This window comes from Polypterus senegalus, chromosome 12 (assembly GCF_016835505.1).
Source record: "Polypterus senegalus isolate Bchr_013 chromosome 12, ASM1683550v1, whole genome shotgun sequence".
NCBI classification, from domain to species: Eukaryota; Metazoa; Chordata; class Cladistia; order Polypteriformes; family Polypteridae; genus Polypterus; species Polypterus senegalus.
This window is the reverse complement of record NC_053165.1, coordinates 128,754,392-128,770,009: the sequence shown is the minus strand read 5'-3', so window position 1 is coordinate 128,770,009 and position 15,618 is coordinate 128,754,392. Positions and strand designations below refer to the sequence as shown.

The 15,618-nt window shown below is 39.1% G+C and overlaps 1 protein-coding gene across 1 annotated transcript; it reads right to left on the bottom strand.

The window, feature by feature from the left end:
• Window positions 1–1,837: 1,837 nt before the first annotated feature.
• On the bottom strand, window positions 1,838–14,736 carry nmba (neuromedin Ba). The gene is made up of 3 exons (XM_039773413.1): window positions 14,448–14,736; window positions 13,012–13,196; window positions 1,838–2,101 (listed from the first exon to the last, which is right to left on the bottom strand). The coding sequence occupies exons 1-3, from the start codon at window positions 14,608–14,610 to the stop codon at window positions 2,045–2,047; spliced, it is 405 nt and encodes a 134-aa protein (XP_039629347.1). The 5' UTR covers window positions 14,611–14,736; the 3' UTR covers window positions 1,838–2,044.
• Window positions 14,737–15,618: the final 882 nt, after the last annotated feature.

Below are 15,618 nucleotides of genomic sequence, written 5' to 3'. Positions count from 1 at the left end.
AATCTAAGTCTAATATGAAAAGGAACCCAACTTAGATGGGGTACTCCACAGTAGTCCCACTCATGTGCATATCCACACCAATATGGAGATAGATAGATAGATAGATAGATAGATAGATAGATAGATAGATAGATAGATAGATAGATAGATAGATAGAGAACTTTATTTGTACACAGGGTGAATTTGGCTTTCCACAAAAGCTTATTAAATAAACAAATATATAAACAGATAAATACATACATATATACACATACGTAAAAATGTGGTCTAAACACATGCCAGAATGACTAAAAAAAGTTTTAAATGAAAGAAAACTTCTGACTTGACAGTCAAAGTCACAGTGAGGCACTATGCAGACATATTGCAGTGGGTGTAATTGAGCCCCTGTAATGTTTCTTGACCCACTTCTGCTAAATTATTTGTTGGCTGAAACTACTCACTGCTGGTGTGTCAGAGTGAGGATGTGCAGCATTGTTCACAATGGCACTCAGTTTTGTTTTAAGTTATTTGCTGTTACCTCCAGGGGTCCAGAGTGTGTCCCATAACTGAGCCTGCCCTTTTAATTGTTGAACTCTCCTGACGTTTAACAACCAGCCCAACCCACTACAGTGTAGAAAATTTCACTGGCCATCACAGAGTTGTAGAAGAGGTGAAGGATGTCACTACCCACATTAAAGGAATGAGTTTCCAGTTAAAATAAGCAAGTGTAGAAATACACCATTTCTATATATCACTCTGAATGTATCTTTGACATCCTACTCTACTTTAATTTCATTTTAATGACTGTGGCCAGTCATTCACTGCAATCTCAAAACTACTCACAATTTTTGGCAAGTTATGCACTAACATGCGCTATGTGAACCATGGCTTCTAGTCCGAGTGCATGTCACTCTTAAAGTCTGTGATGGCTGGATCTCATTGACTTGCGGGTGTCGTTGTACATGACTAGAATTCAGTGGGGATAATGGCTTACACAATTCCCTAATGACTCCTTTGCACAGTTAAAAATTCTCTATTGTGTCAAAGGGCTGAGACATTTTGGTAGCCAGTCAACATGAAGCACTCCTTTTCCCTTCTCCACTTTGAAATGATACAACAAAGATGAAATGTCAGATTGACATTTGTGCTGGTTCCATTAGTTTCTTCTCTATTTGTGTGATCCAGAACATGTGTTTTTCTTCATTTTTGTTGGTACTATTGTTCTTCTCTGATCTGTTTCTTGTAAGTTTGATTAGCTTTGCCTCTGTTTCTCTGCATTGTACTTCTGAACCCCCTCTGGCGACTTTCAACAAAACTCGAATCTGTTTGATTTTGTTGTGGCTAGTCATAGAGCACTACTGGCGAGTAGCTGGGATGTCATACTACTTGTAGAGAATTGCTGGTCACAGATGAGCATTGTAAGTGTCAAACACTCACTAAGGTTATGTAAATGAAGGCGATGACTCAAAATCGTTAGAAAACTTATGTAGTGTGATGAGAGCTTTGCACCATTCCTATTTTTATGTAATACACTCTTATTGGTTCACTTGGACATTATGCCTCAGGATCCATAGAGTATTCTTACTTGTGATGTGCTCAGGGCCTCCAGTGAGAAGATGGTGAAGATCTGAACTTGTAATTTAGTGGTTTATGGCTCGGCTCAAACATCACTAAAGATTATTGAAAATATGGCACTATATTGCCTGCCAAACCAACATACAGAGGTTCCCCATACATGAATTTCACTCCTTCTCTGCAAATCATTTGATCTTTATTCACAGTAAATAAATATCTTTTAACATTAATAGTAATGCAAAAAAGTCAGAAAAATATACAAATAATACTTGTTTTTTTTTTTTTTTTACTCTATTGCTGGCATTCATCATTTTACAGTGACATTAAATAAAGTATAAATTACATTGCTACAATGAATTACAAATTAAAAATGTCTTGGGCTTGAGCAGCTATAAATAAAGACCTTTGGAAACTTCAGTAATCAGTCCTCTGCCTCATGAGGATGGATGTACCACAATCTTGGAGGGGTGGGTAGGAGTGCACCTCTTCATCACTTTCTGGTGTTTTGTATATAGCTTCCCAATACCTTCAACAAAATCCCTGTATCCTGCAATAAATCAAAAACCTATTTAAAAAACAGTTTATATGAACTGCAGAGCTTTCATAAAGAGAATGGGTACATTTCATTACAGAAGACCCTAAGAGAGCCTAAAAGTGGCTCTCATGCTCATCCTCTGGCTCTGAGTAGCTGAAGTGGAGTTCTACCATTGACTCCCAACGATGGGGGACGGTATATTGTCAAGCTCATGTTCCATAGCAGAAGACATGATGGAACTCCAGGCTGGTGATCTTTGATATTTGAAACCTTCAAAAACAGCTAGGACAGTTATTATTGTCCATTCCTAACAGCAAATTTCAATTTGCTAGTGCAGTGATAGCCTGGGTAATCCCCTTGGTTTCCCATATACATGCATAAATACTGTTACTTTAAAACCTGAAATGAACAAATAAATAAAAAATATGGCAGGGCCATGCCTCATTTTTTATACAGCTGAAAAATAAATGTCTACACATTTATTCTGCCATTAGATCGTGAAATTGATTGATAGGTCAGATGGTGTTGACCAAAGCTTTTTCAATGTAGAGTACCAGGTACCAGAATCAGAGGCAGTTGTCTATTAATAATCGTACGCCTCGCCCTGCTTGTAGAATACACATGTCATGGACTTGCTATATGACTCCCATTAGTCTTGCTAAGCTAGATGTATATAAATATATATGCCTGGAGACAACAAGAGTGACATTTGCTTAAAAGTGGGTGGGAACAATTAAATGGCTCACTGAGTGTCAAATGTCTAAATGAAAGTGGCACTCAATGTAAAGGCCGGTGATTTTAAACTGCAAAGAGCAAGTGTGCTTTACTTAACCTGCTGAGACAAGGCTGAAAGCTTGTGATTACGATGAACTGTTAAGGTCGAAAAGACTCCTAAGAAGATTGCATTAAATGTATAAATGTGAATCATGTTTGTGGACTACACACTGCATATGTTAAAAATAAACATACCCTGTTGTAAGGGAAAAACCTTTCAGTAAAGTCAGATACATTGGCATTTGAAGATATCAATGAACTAGTAGTAAAAGTGAACGATACGTTGTCACAGGTGTTGTGTCTTCTGTCTTGTTCACGCTTATATAATTACAGTGTCAGTATCGACATAAGATTGAAAAAATTGGCACCTATGTTTCTGAAAATATGAATTGTAAAATATGCATTTGAAGTAAAAAGTGTCCTCATCAAGGACTGCCGTTAAGAGAGTTGATATCAAAGATCAACAGAAGATGCAGATTTCCGTACTTAACACACCCAAATCAGTAAATGTGCCTAATAATGCTGACACCGTTCCAGCCAAAACGTAGACAAGTCTGCACATTGCCCAACATCTCACTGCACTTTAAAATGAGTAGCTAAAGTAAGTTAACAATACTAATTGGAAATGCAAACACGCCATTTAAGAATATACTGTAGTCGCTGTGTTTTAACATGTAGTATATTCATTGACCACAAATCTTATCTAAATTCTATTTGCTTTTGTTATGCCATATACAGGGTGGTCCAGATCTAAACATGCAGATTCTTCATGTTGTCAGTTCTCACACTTCTCTATGGTCAGGGATTTTTCAGATGATTTTCTATGTAATAAACTTAATAAGTTATAGTGTAATGAAAATTGCATAATTAGATCTGGACCACCCTATAAAAACAAAAAAACAGAAGCATTTCATTCAGACTTCTGTTACCTCGTGCTATTGACCTCCTGAATGACCAACAGCGAGTCTTTTGTTGAGTTTCTATTTCTCTATCAGTGTCTTTCCATAGTTATTGTGCATATTTTTCTAATGCAGGAGTAGAAATGGGAGACTTCAGCCCTGAATGTTTAAAGTGAACAGACTGGAGATAAATGGAGGTGGGTTTTTAGGAAGACATCCTGTGGGCGAAGCCTTTTCAGCAGTGGGTTTCACTGCTTTTCACTACAAACTTTTTAACAGGTTGTCACTAGACATGTGCTCTTGTTTGAAAATCATGACTGTCCCTTAGAGACTAGACTCCCACTAATTAGTACCAGGCATGCTTGACAGGTGGCTGTGCCCTGCTACTGTCTGAACAAGAGATGGACTTCCCTAGAATTTTATGTAGACAAGAGGGCACAGATTCAGTTTCGCAAATTCACAACCTGCAAGTATGTAACAGAATAGCAATCTGATTTATACAATATAAACCGTGCTACAGAGTCACCAACTTTTATAAGCATCAACAAGAAGAGAAAGGAGTATATTTTGTAAGCACTGATAAACCATATCACTAGTCTGACAAAGAACCTAAATGGATTACAGAACTATGGGAGATTACCAGCAAGTAAAGATAGCCAAAGAAAATCAATCACAAATTTACAAAACAGTATCCAATAAAAAACAAGCAGTCAGTAGAACCAGATGGGATTAAGTCTCATTTTACATATTTTACCATTGTTTAGTGATGTCACCACAAATACATAATAGACATCACCATTTTGTGATTGTTTCTCGTGTCTGCAATCAAAGTTCTATGCTGATTGCTAGTCACATGGCATGAATGTCACATGACACACGATCATTATTCCCACCTACTTAAGGTGGTAGTACACAGCAGGTCATTATCCAGCCTTAATTTCAAAAACAAATAACATTAGCTTAGTTAAGGGAAATAATTCAAGTCTGTCTTAGTTACCTTTGGCTTATGAGTTCAGCTTTTCTCTTTGTTTTGCATTTTGGGTTTTGCCGGTCAGTTCTAGTTTCTGACTCAAGCCAGAAAATAAACTACACATTTGTCAACTCCTAAAGCCAACTTTCTGTCTTCAAAATAATTACTAGAGTTTACAACACTTGCCAGTAAGTGCCTGTATTACCATTTACTTTGCCTATGTATTCAATGTTAGTGACCATCTGCAGGAGAGTTGTTTTATTTGACTGTTACCAATTCTCTCTGATAAACACTGCCTGTTTTTATGTATTGTCTTGATTATATATAATTTAATACATTTGCTTCCGTATTATTATTTTTTGTTTTTATTTCAACTGCTTTGTATAGTAACTTGTAGTAAATCAGTCTGTAGTAATTGGTCTGTGTTCTGTATTGACAAAACAGAGAAACTGGCATGAAGTACTCTACCCCTGCTAGCCATCCAGTAATTCTTGTGAAGGCCAAAGTTTCAGAAACAACTGGATCAGCCACTAAGTAAACTATATAGCATATAGCAGCCTCAGACTTTCTGGAGCACCACTGACTTTATGTGTATATGTATATATATATATATATATATATATATATATATATATAAAACTCCCCCCCCAGGGTGCACTGTGTGTCAGCCACTTCACATCTACCACTTGTGTTGAGATATGGACAGATCACCTGCTTGCTTACTGCTGTGCGTTGATCATTTCAAAGCCTATACAGCAGCCCTCCTTGCTTCGCCTGCATACCAAACCCCCCCCCACCACTCATTTGGGGCGTGGCAAGCGCCTGCCACTTCGCATCTCTGCCGCTCCCGTTGTGGGGGGGTTGGGTGGGCTGAACGCATGCTAAGGAAATGCAGAAGGATCAGCTGCTTGTCGTGCTGTGCATCGATCATTTAAAAGCCTGTACAGCAGCTGTCCTTTTCTCTCACTGCTTTGTCTTGCGGGTCGTTTAGGTGTCTCTCAAAGGACGTCCAGGTTGATTATTACTTTCCTTATTTTCTGAATTTGCACATAGATTATTATTGTTCTCTTGTGTATCCTTTTTTGCCTTCTTTTCTCTCCAACGCTTTCGTGTCTCTTTTCAATGCGCTGCTCTTTCTTCTTCGCTTAGTCGTTCACATGCCATCTAGAACATAGCATTTTTAAGAGCTAGGAGAACATGAAGTGTGTCTGCCAAAAGCATTCCAACAACTGCGAGATCAGATGTCCGTGAACTTGATTTAGTTTGTAAGTAGGACGTAACATTCAAAAGTCACCATCTCATGGGCCTTGCTTCCTAAGGTTGTAATGCCTAATCTCGCGTGACATCAAAGTGTTTCTTTGAGATGATCACGTCTCGACCCATGATTTTTTATATATAACTGATATATAAATATATATATATATATATATATATATATATTGTGGTCCCCGGCCGGGATGCCCAGGAGGACGAGAGGAGGGCTTGTGTCTCCTCCAGACTGAGAGGGGGTGTCCGTCCTGGTTATGCTGGAGGCCTTGAGTAGAGGGCTTGGAAGCCCAGCCCTGTAGGAGCCCGTGGCCACCGCCAGGCGGCGCCCTAGTCCTTTATTATCCCAGGAGCCTGGCACTTACGCCACACCAGGAAGTGCTGGGGGGAAGACGACAGGGGACACCCGGATGGCTTCCGGGTGCGCAGCCGGCACTTCCGCCAGGGGTGTGTCCGCGGGAGATTGCCGGGAAGCAGCTGGAGCCCATCCGGGTTCCTATAAAAGGGGCCGCCTCCCTCCAGTCATGAGTGGATGTCGGGTGGAAGTGGACAGTGCTGGTGAGAGGACAGGAGGCGGTCAAGAGAGAAAAGCACAAAGGACTATGTGGCCTGGACAATTGGGGGATTGGTGCAAGAGGCACTGGGGTTTGTGCACGTAAATCTTGTACGTATTATTGTAAATAAAGAGTGTCTGGTGGAAACAAAGATGTCCATCTGTCTGTGTCCGGGTCAAAGTTCACTATATATATATATATATATATATATATATATATATATATATATATATATGGTGGGCTGTGTATTATTCGAAAGGTATATTTAAAAAGCTAATTGCTAATTGGAAGTGCAGCCATAAAAATAACTGCTAACCATTTATCTTCCAGAATTATGGCCTCCACCTTAATCCAAACCCATAATACTGACACTCTTTGAAAAATAAAAGCATAAACCATCATGACATAGTAATGAGATTCCCAAAAATATGCAGGTGGATGTATAGCATTGAAATCTGTAAGATACAATGTCAGGCTAATGCAACCTTAATCCAAAGTCACAATACGCACCTTTTAGTCAGGGGTCATGTCAGACTTACCAATTGAAGTTGCTGGTGTCATCACCAAACCATATAAATTTAAGTGACTAAAAATTGCTAGGCATGTTAAATACATGACTGTGTGCTGACCTTTCAGCACAGTCCTGCTTGCCCCCTTTATGTGACAGCCAATAACATGCCACCTGATACCTTATTAAGAGTTAACAACTGTGGCAAAATCAGCCACAATCTTTCCCATTTCAATTTTGGTACCTTGCTACAGAGTACTTCTAGGTTGGTGCTCATTTGATAGCTCTCATTCACTCAGAGCCATCTCTACAACTAAAGATAAAATCAAACCTTCAGTGAGTTGTAGACTAGTTGGGACGAGTCACTGGATATGCCATACTAGAAATGTGTGGTCCTTGGGACAAAAAACAACTTGAAGACACCCTAGCAGTTTTACTATATTCGTGAACTTGGAGAGGCATCAGCTAACTCTTAAGAATTAGCCAGGGCAGTTGACATGGACCCAACCTGTGCTTGCTGCTCCACTGGGTTTTGTAAGAAGACAATGGCAATACCATATCTTAGCCATATCACTGGCATATGAGTCCTATTAATCTTTGTCTCAAGGAAGGTCACTCTCTCCCCCAGGAGTGCTAGATGGCTGATTCCCACAAGGCTTCATGGGAGTTCGCTGCAGCCCTGTTGGGTTTCGTGGATGCCTCCAGGGGGAGCTGTGAAGGTTGCAGAGTCCTGCTACACTGGGCTTTCACCACACCTGGGAATGATTCCAAATTCGACTAATGAACTTTAGAGCACTCCCTTCACTTGGAGGGCCAGAGTTGCAAGGAAGAGGATGAAGCTTGCTACAGGAGGAGTGAAGGCAGAAGAAGAGAGGAAGAGAGATAGCCAAGGAAGAAGAGAAAAGAAAAGAAAGTCCTGTGTGCTCTGTATTATACTGTGCTGCTTGTGGGAACGGGTTGGGAACCATTCTAACTGCAAATACAATGTGTGCTGTGCAACACTTGTGCCTGTGATCGGTGTGTTCGGGTGCTTAGGCTTCACAGGAGTGCACAATCAACTGCCTCGGACTCCCTAAGGTTATATAAATGAAGGCTGCAGGAGAAAATTACTGGAAAAGTTGCATCATTTGACACAGTCTTAACATACACATATACACAGCTCTGAAACATAAACAAGACTATAATCCAGTTCATGTTTGCAGCTTATTCTGCCAGCGCTTGGTACATGCCAGAATAACAGGATAACCAGTACATCACAAGGCCTACTTAACTGCAGGCTAATTTAGAATCACAGATTAACCTAAACCTATGCATTCCAACTGCACATGGGCAAAATCCATGAGACAAAAGTGACACCCACACCTCCCTAAAGAGTAACATACTGTACTGAATTTTACACACTTCATAATGTTTTTTATATTTTTACTTCTAACACATTTTATTTTATAGTGTAAATAAATTGATTACATTTTGCCTGAAGAAGGGGCCTGAGTTGCCTCGAAAGCTTGCATATTGTAATCTTTTTAGTTAGCCAACAAAAGGTGTCATTTTGCTTGGCTTTTCTCTAGTGTAAATAAACAAATTCATTGAAATTATTACATTTAAAAATAACTAAATTGTAATTATTATTGTAATTATAATTACAATTATTCTTGAACTTTAGATTAGTATGCTGCTGAGGTTCAGATTCCTTTATTTTGAAAAAGAGTGATCACATTTCTCAAAAGGCAGCTAAGAAATTATTATTAGAAATTTGTCCCATCAATAAACACAGGGATGCTACAATAAACAAATGAATGGAGCATTCTCTACGGTCAAATGAGGCGCAGTGGTAGATGACGAGGCAGTTGCGGTGTACGAGGTCAGCCCCATCACCGCAAGGCCTTCTCCGTCTCCAGCGCTGAGTGGCGGACGCTCTTATTCCCAACTTGGGGGTTTCACCGTTCACTTTCTAATTCTGTGTTTATTTGTCTGAAGTCCATACTCAGATAGCCCATGCTGAGCTGATTTTCCTATAGTTTGTCTGTTCTATTGATTGCTCTTTTAGTAGCCTAATATTGTGAATCACTTTCCAAAGCATTAAATGAAACACACTCTATATTAAAAAGTAGAACATGTAAAACATAATTCCAAAATGTTTATGTGCCGTGCCTTTTCAATGCAAATGCAGAAAAGTTTGCTAAGAAATACTACACTTCTAGCACGGTTAATTTTGAGTAACGGTATAGTGAGAGGAGATGTTCATAAAGCTGTACATTTTTGCGGCGTCTGCTAAAGCCCATTGTTCAAATCGGATTACCTCTAAAAGACACCCTGTAAATGAGAAAGCCGATCTAACGTAAATTAAACCTTATCTCAATCCCCATGCGCAAAGTATGGAAATCCGTGTCATATGTTCCATACAAGACTATTAATCTGAAGTATGATTTATGATTTAAAGTCGGACTGAACTGTTTTAGCATCACTTCAGACGGACAAGAGGCTGCTGCACCATTTGAAGTCGAAACGCGATTTGCAGTTCTGACTTTGGTAACCTGCAAAAAAATAAAAGTCAATGATGTCCGACTTCCTGATGTGGAAGACAGTAATAGCTAAGCGAATATAAATGCTAGAAATTCAAAGTTTGCAGTGATTGTTTCACATATTGTACTAGAAGGTACTATAACAGCAAAATTCAAACTTTTGGTTTAAAGTCGTTGGCAGGTGTTCGATGGCGGAGCGGAGAGATAATTGTCAAGAGACCCTCACTTCTCTGGACTGCCGTTCACCCACGAGTGCACAACTTCAACCAAACTCTTTTTTTTTTTGCTCTTTAGTAAAACGCGTAAGTACTGTAAGAACAAACGAACGTATTTACTGTTTATAAAATAACTACAGCAGTGGCCGGTCACTTGATATAAGAGAGTAACTACAGTCATTTCATTGATTCCGTCTCCTAGGGAAACGTGACAGCAAATTTGAATATTTTTCCCATGGGCTATATTTCTTACATTTTTCTCAGTGGTAAACAGGTGTGTAAAACTAACGGCAATACAAGCCTCTCCAATTTTAAAATAGTTTAAATAAGAACGGCAGACATGAGATCACAGAAGACAATTACATCTCCCCCTGCCATTCTCTTTCCACTCTGCATATATGTGTGCGCGCGCGAACCCTGCGGTAGACTGCAGCTCTGCTCATATGGCTCTGGTTCCCCTCAACACTGAATTTGATCAAGCGAGCTCAGGAAATGCGTTAATGGGCAATTCTACAAAGGTTACAACACAGAGAACTGCCAGGACTGAATAAACATGTAGAAGAGCATACATGGGACCGTTGTCCCCAGCCATAAGCACACTTTCAGCTGTTTATTTAACGCTGGCGAGTTTGCCCTTCTGATGCACCCAAATGGGTTGTTATCAGTCAGATGAATGGATGCTATCAGCGTTCATCCGCACGAAAGAAATAAACCGGTAGGTACATACTGAGACTCCTCAAGGGTTTGGCGATTCGGTATCTACGATTTCATAAGTACAGACACCGTTCACGCGCGTTAATTTCGAGCGCTTCCATTGCCACGATGTGCACAAGTTGAAACGTTCTAACCTGAAAACAGAAGTGCACATAAAATCCGAAACGGATTGACACGAATTCCAGGCTTTCAGACGTATGCTGGATTTTCGTAAGGCTAGTTAGGTGACATCAATTAATGATTCATTCCATGCCGCGCTCTGGGCGTTATAAAAATACATCTTTTACGTTTGCATTGCGCACATTCTTTCAATTAATACTCGTAAATACTTTTGACATGCAATGCATCGTGGAATTTCAACTTATAAACAAAAGCGTAAACCAATGAGAACCCCTGATTCTTATAATTCCATTGATATTTAGGCAGGCAATTTGACATGTGTACCTCGACTATGGGTTTACCGGGTAAAAATTTCAGCGAAATTCAATTTCAATGAGGAGGATCTTATTGCATTTCTGCAATGTGTTAGAAAAATCATCAAAGTGGAGCTGATGTGCTTGGATGAATTAGGCACCACTGATTTCATGATGATTGGTTACTAGATACAACCACACAAAATAAATGACAGTAACAAACTAAAATATTAATTTTTAATCATCCCTTTAGTTTTAAAACTCTGACTAAAATTTGAAAATCAATATCCACTCCCTAGATTAGCCACATTTCTGAATTTGAAACATCGATGCAACAGATGATAAGTACTATCCAGGGGGTCATTTATCCGGTGTAAGCCAAACCCCAGCAACCATACCAAAAAAAACAAACAAACAAAAACAGCACCCCATACCGTATATCGTTACATAATAGACTTTTAGGGCTTCTTTATACCACATCCATATGTATAAACAACTAATAATATATGATTGGTTACTGAATTCCACTTCTATTGCAGAGTGAGACAGTCACTATGTAATTTGTTTAGCTAAAATCGACAATCGTCTTTTTAAATAGGTAATACTTTCACGAATTTTAAATGTATTATTTTTGCTTCACGGTATGCTCCTCATTGCTGTATTAATATTTATTGTAAGCTGGAGATGCACATCATGTATTTATCATATGGCAAAAGTAGCTGATATCCAACCGTCCTTCGAACTCAACTCGTACAATTGAAGGGTCGTAGCCCGTGACCATCCAGGAAATACCAACCAAGTACGGGTGGCAGTCCACATTATGGTCTTATCTTTCAACTTTTGTCTCTGTTAAGTTCATATAATTAAGCAGAAATTTAAGATGAGATAATGTAGTCGTCTATATAAACTGTGAATTACCGTCGTTTGAATCTTTGTAAATATGATAATCTTAATTAACATTTAATAACGTTAGAAGTAGTAAAGAGAAAAGGTCTAATTTTTACGTCACATACTCAAACACAAACGTCTCATTTAATTTGTTACTTTTGAAACATCGCAAGTAAGCCTATATACAGCGAGGTGACCACAGACTTTATTTACAAGATTCCCAAACCATTTTTCCTAAGTCATTTTCTAACCCGCTTTGTCCTGGACAGTGTCGCGGAGGGTACTCGAGCCTATCCCAGCTAGCAGGTCTCAAGGCAGGAACAAACCCCGGAAAGGGCGCCAGTTCATCGCAGGACGAACACACACACACACACACACACACACACAGGGAGAACATGCAACCTCCACACAGGTAGGACCCAAGACGCCAGCGCAGGACCTATTGTTGCGAGGCAGCAGCGCTAGCACTAAACCACTGTGCTTCCCCAAACCAAAACCGACTTCGGTGTTGTACCGTGTTAGCCATTATGAATGTAGAGAAACGCCAAGGAAAATGACACATTTTATTGGCTAACTAAAAAGATTACAATATGCAAGCTTTCGAGACAACTCAGGCCCCTTCTTCAGGCAAAAGCTTTTAAGATGATTAGTACTAATACCCTATAGTATACTACCTCTTTAACAAATGTTTCACAGAAGAATCAGCCTTTTATAGCTGCCTGCTTCTACATTCTTGATAAGATTTTGTATTTGTTCAAACAGAAATGTCTAAACAGAAATCAACTTCATTATGCTTTTACATACACAAGAGAATTAAAAGTCGTCCCTCGTTGTCAATCGACATCAGACGGACAGACAGCAGGATTTATATCAGATTCATCCTTAGGCGGTTTTAACATATGGGTGCAATGGGCTCTGGCCGGGTGGCCACGATGTTTCTGATGTCTTCTGTTTTGCAATGAAAATAGGGTTTCCAGCGCACTACTTTGCCAGGGGGCCTATGATGCTGTTAAGGCTGTCCTGCAAATGCCCAAGAATAGAAGACCACTCAGCTTGGTTACAATTCTCTTAATCTCGCCAAGTGCTGCCCTGCCCTAATTCTAACTTTCATTTGCATATACTTACACTATATGTGACAATTCATATTTATTAATTTATCAATAATAAGAGCCAATCATTTCATACAACAAAATGCTTGCCTTGTCGCTGAAGTCCTCTTTCCCTCTCGTGTCCTGCAGTTGAGCCTGAAGCGCCACTTTCAGCACCTCCTCTGTGATCAGCTCCCGTAACTCCTGCTCGCTGAGGTCAGGCTGGAGTGCTGCACCCAAGGACTCGTCCTCCATCATTGGGCTGTCAAGTACACTCTTTTTACCCATAAAGTGACCTTTTGTGTACAAGAAGAAGAAGAACAAAATATGTATTTAAAGTCATTTTACTTCTAAAACAAGCACATCAGACTTCACAAGTGGCGCCAATCTGATTATAACCATCGATGTCCTGTGTGCGGAGTTTGAGTCCTCTTGTTATGTTAAACCACTTTGTCTAAAACAACATTAACACAACTTAAATCGAAGCATTTAGGGGCTGCACTGATGTGCATAGGTGTGCTGATTATGATGAGTTTGGGAATCTTGTTTAATATCAACACAACGTTAAAACATCTTAAAAGATGACGTGGCAACACTACGGTTACATTGAGTTGCGCGTATTTCTTTCTTTTTGTCCACAATATCCATTATTTAGATTTTGGAATGGTAAAATTATAAATAGCTCAAAAACGTTTTGTATTTGCTAGTTTCCGGTTGTGAATCTCTGTGAGATAAGCTGAAACTCGAAGTACGATGTTCTAAAGATGTGAAAACACACCTTAAACTTTTTGTTTTTGTAAGACTAATGCATTACTTGGCCGCAATTACATATTATTGAGCTACACGGCACAAATTATGATACCTGCATCATAAGTCGGTAAAGTTAGGTAATGAAATAAGTAGTGTTTACTTACATTTTACTTTCTAGCTTCATAACTAACACTACGTTCTGGAACGCAGTCAATTGGATTTTTAATAAAATTATTATAAGACGAAAACAATTCAAACAGTTCCGTTAGTGTTCTGTGGCTTATACATTTGTAGTAAATTCAGTTTAGTACTGTCAGGACCGGCTATACTCCTCGTTATTTGATATTCATCAGTTCTTTTAACCGGCTTCATCATTAGGGTCGCTGAGCGCTGGGTTCAAAATAAAAACTTAACCATTGACTGGTCAGTCCATAATTGTATATATTAGAAGGACACAGTTTCAGGAAAAAAAAGCATATCAAGTGCACTTCCCATTCTTTAGGTTAGTTGCCAAGACCGCAGCGCATTTAATCGAGCAAATAAAACAAGTAACCGTTTGAAAGCTCCCCTGTCAAAGCGTGAATTGTTCAGTTCTAACAAACTAAAAGTGATCGCCGTCCTTCAACGGGAACTTTAATCTTGAATAGAACACAGAAGTGACCGACTGTTAAAATTAATTGGGATGGCGAATGAAGAGAAAAATATATTAATTCGCCGAGTCACGAAATGCTATATATTTAAATAACGCCAATGTGCCCAAAACGGCCAAATTGCTAAATTGTTAAAAAAATACTAACCTGTCGCCCAAAGATTCCCTCTAGGGTTAACTTTTATTTTCGCGACTTTATTTCTGAGTTCAGTGAGATCTAAGCTCACTGAAGCTGTCAGCGACACGCAGCAAAATAGCAGACCGGTAAGGATCCAGAGCTGGCAGACCCGGTTCATAATAACTTCGGTCATGTCTTCTGGAAGATAAAATTTCCTTGAGATCACTGCACCACTGCGCTATCGTCTTCTTCGTACTGTCTCAAAAGCCGCACAGTCTGTCTGTGGTGCTCTCCTTCCCGACAGTTCGTCTGGTACGCTACCAATCTGCTCATCCATTTATATGGCTCACTCCAGGGTGGGCTCTTCTTCCCACCCACTCTCTCAAATGTGAAAGATGTGCTGAGTTAGAAAGTAGAAGAGGCCCGCTTTCACTGACTCATTTTCTAAGATGAACTTCATTCACCCTTTCTAACCTAATATTTTTGCAGTATCGTAATTTATAGCCAAATAAAGGAGAGTTTTTCGTTTATAGCAGTGGAGTTGAAACTAGGGGCAGTGGCGGCGTACTTTTATTTCAAAGATGCACTACAAATAACATAATATGTAAATCTCTTCGAGTGCTTATTATCTTTTATTGTACTTCTCATAGTATTAACAGATATTTACACATTATGGATATTGGATATGTCCTTAGAAGGTGATATCTATCTATCTATCTATCTATCACATCCCTAACCTGTAATCTTTTAAAATAATCGCTTTTTTTTTTTTTTACCTTCCGTTAGTTTCTGGATGTCACATTCATATCGCATATTGGTAGCTGGCAGCCATAACAAAATCAGTGTTACCAAGCGCACGGAATTTCTTGGATGGACTGACTTTGTTTTATTAAGTATATGTATTTTTTTCTTTTATAGCTGAAAACAATCACTAAGTGTAATCTGTGTTGTTCTAAATGCGTTTCTGAAATCTGGTAAAGATTATTTAGAACATATAGGCACAGCCATATGGCATACTATAAAATTCACATAAAATGTTTTAGACTCTCATAGCAAAGTAACTCCATTGTTGAATATATTGTTGCTTAGCATAATCTTATAAGAAGCTCTGCTTAAATGTTTTAGTACTTTTTGTCTGACTGTTTGCTGACCAAATGGCTTCAGTTTATTTCAATATACTTACAGTTAGGTCTGATGGACT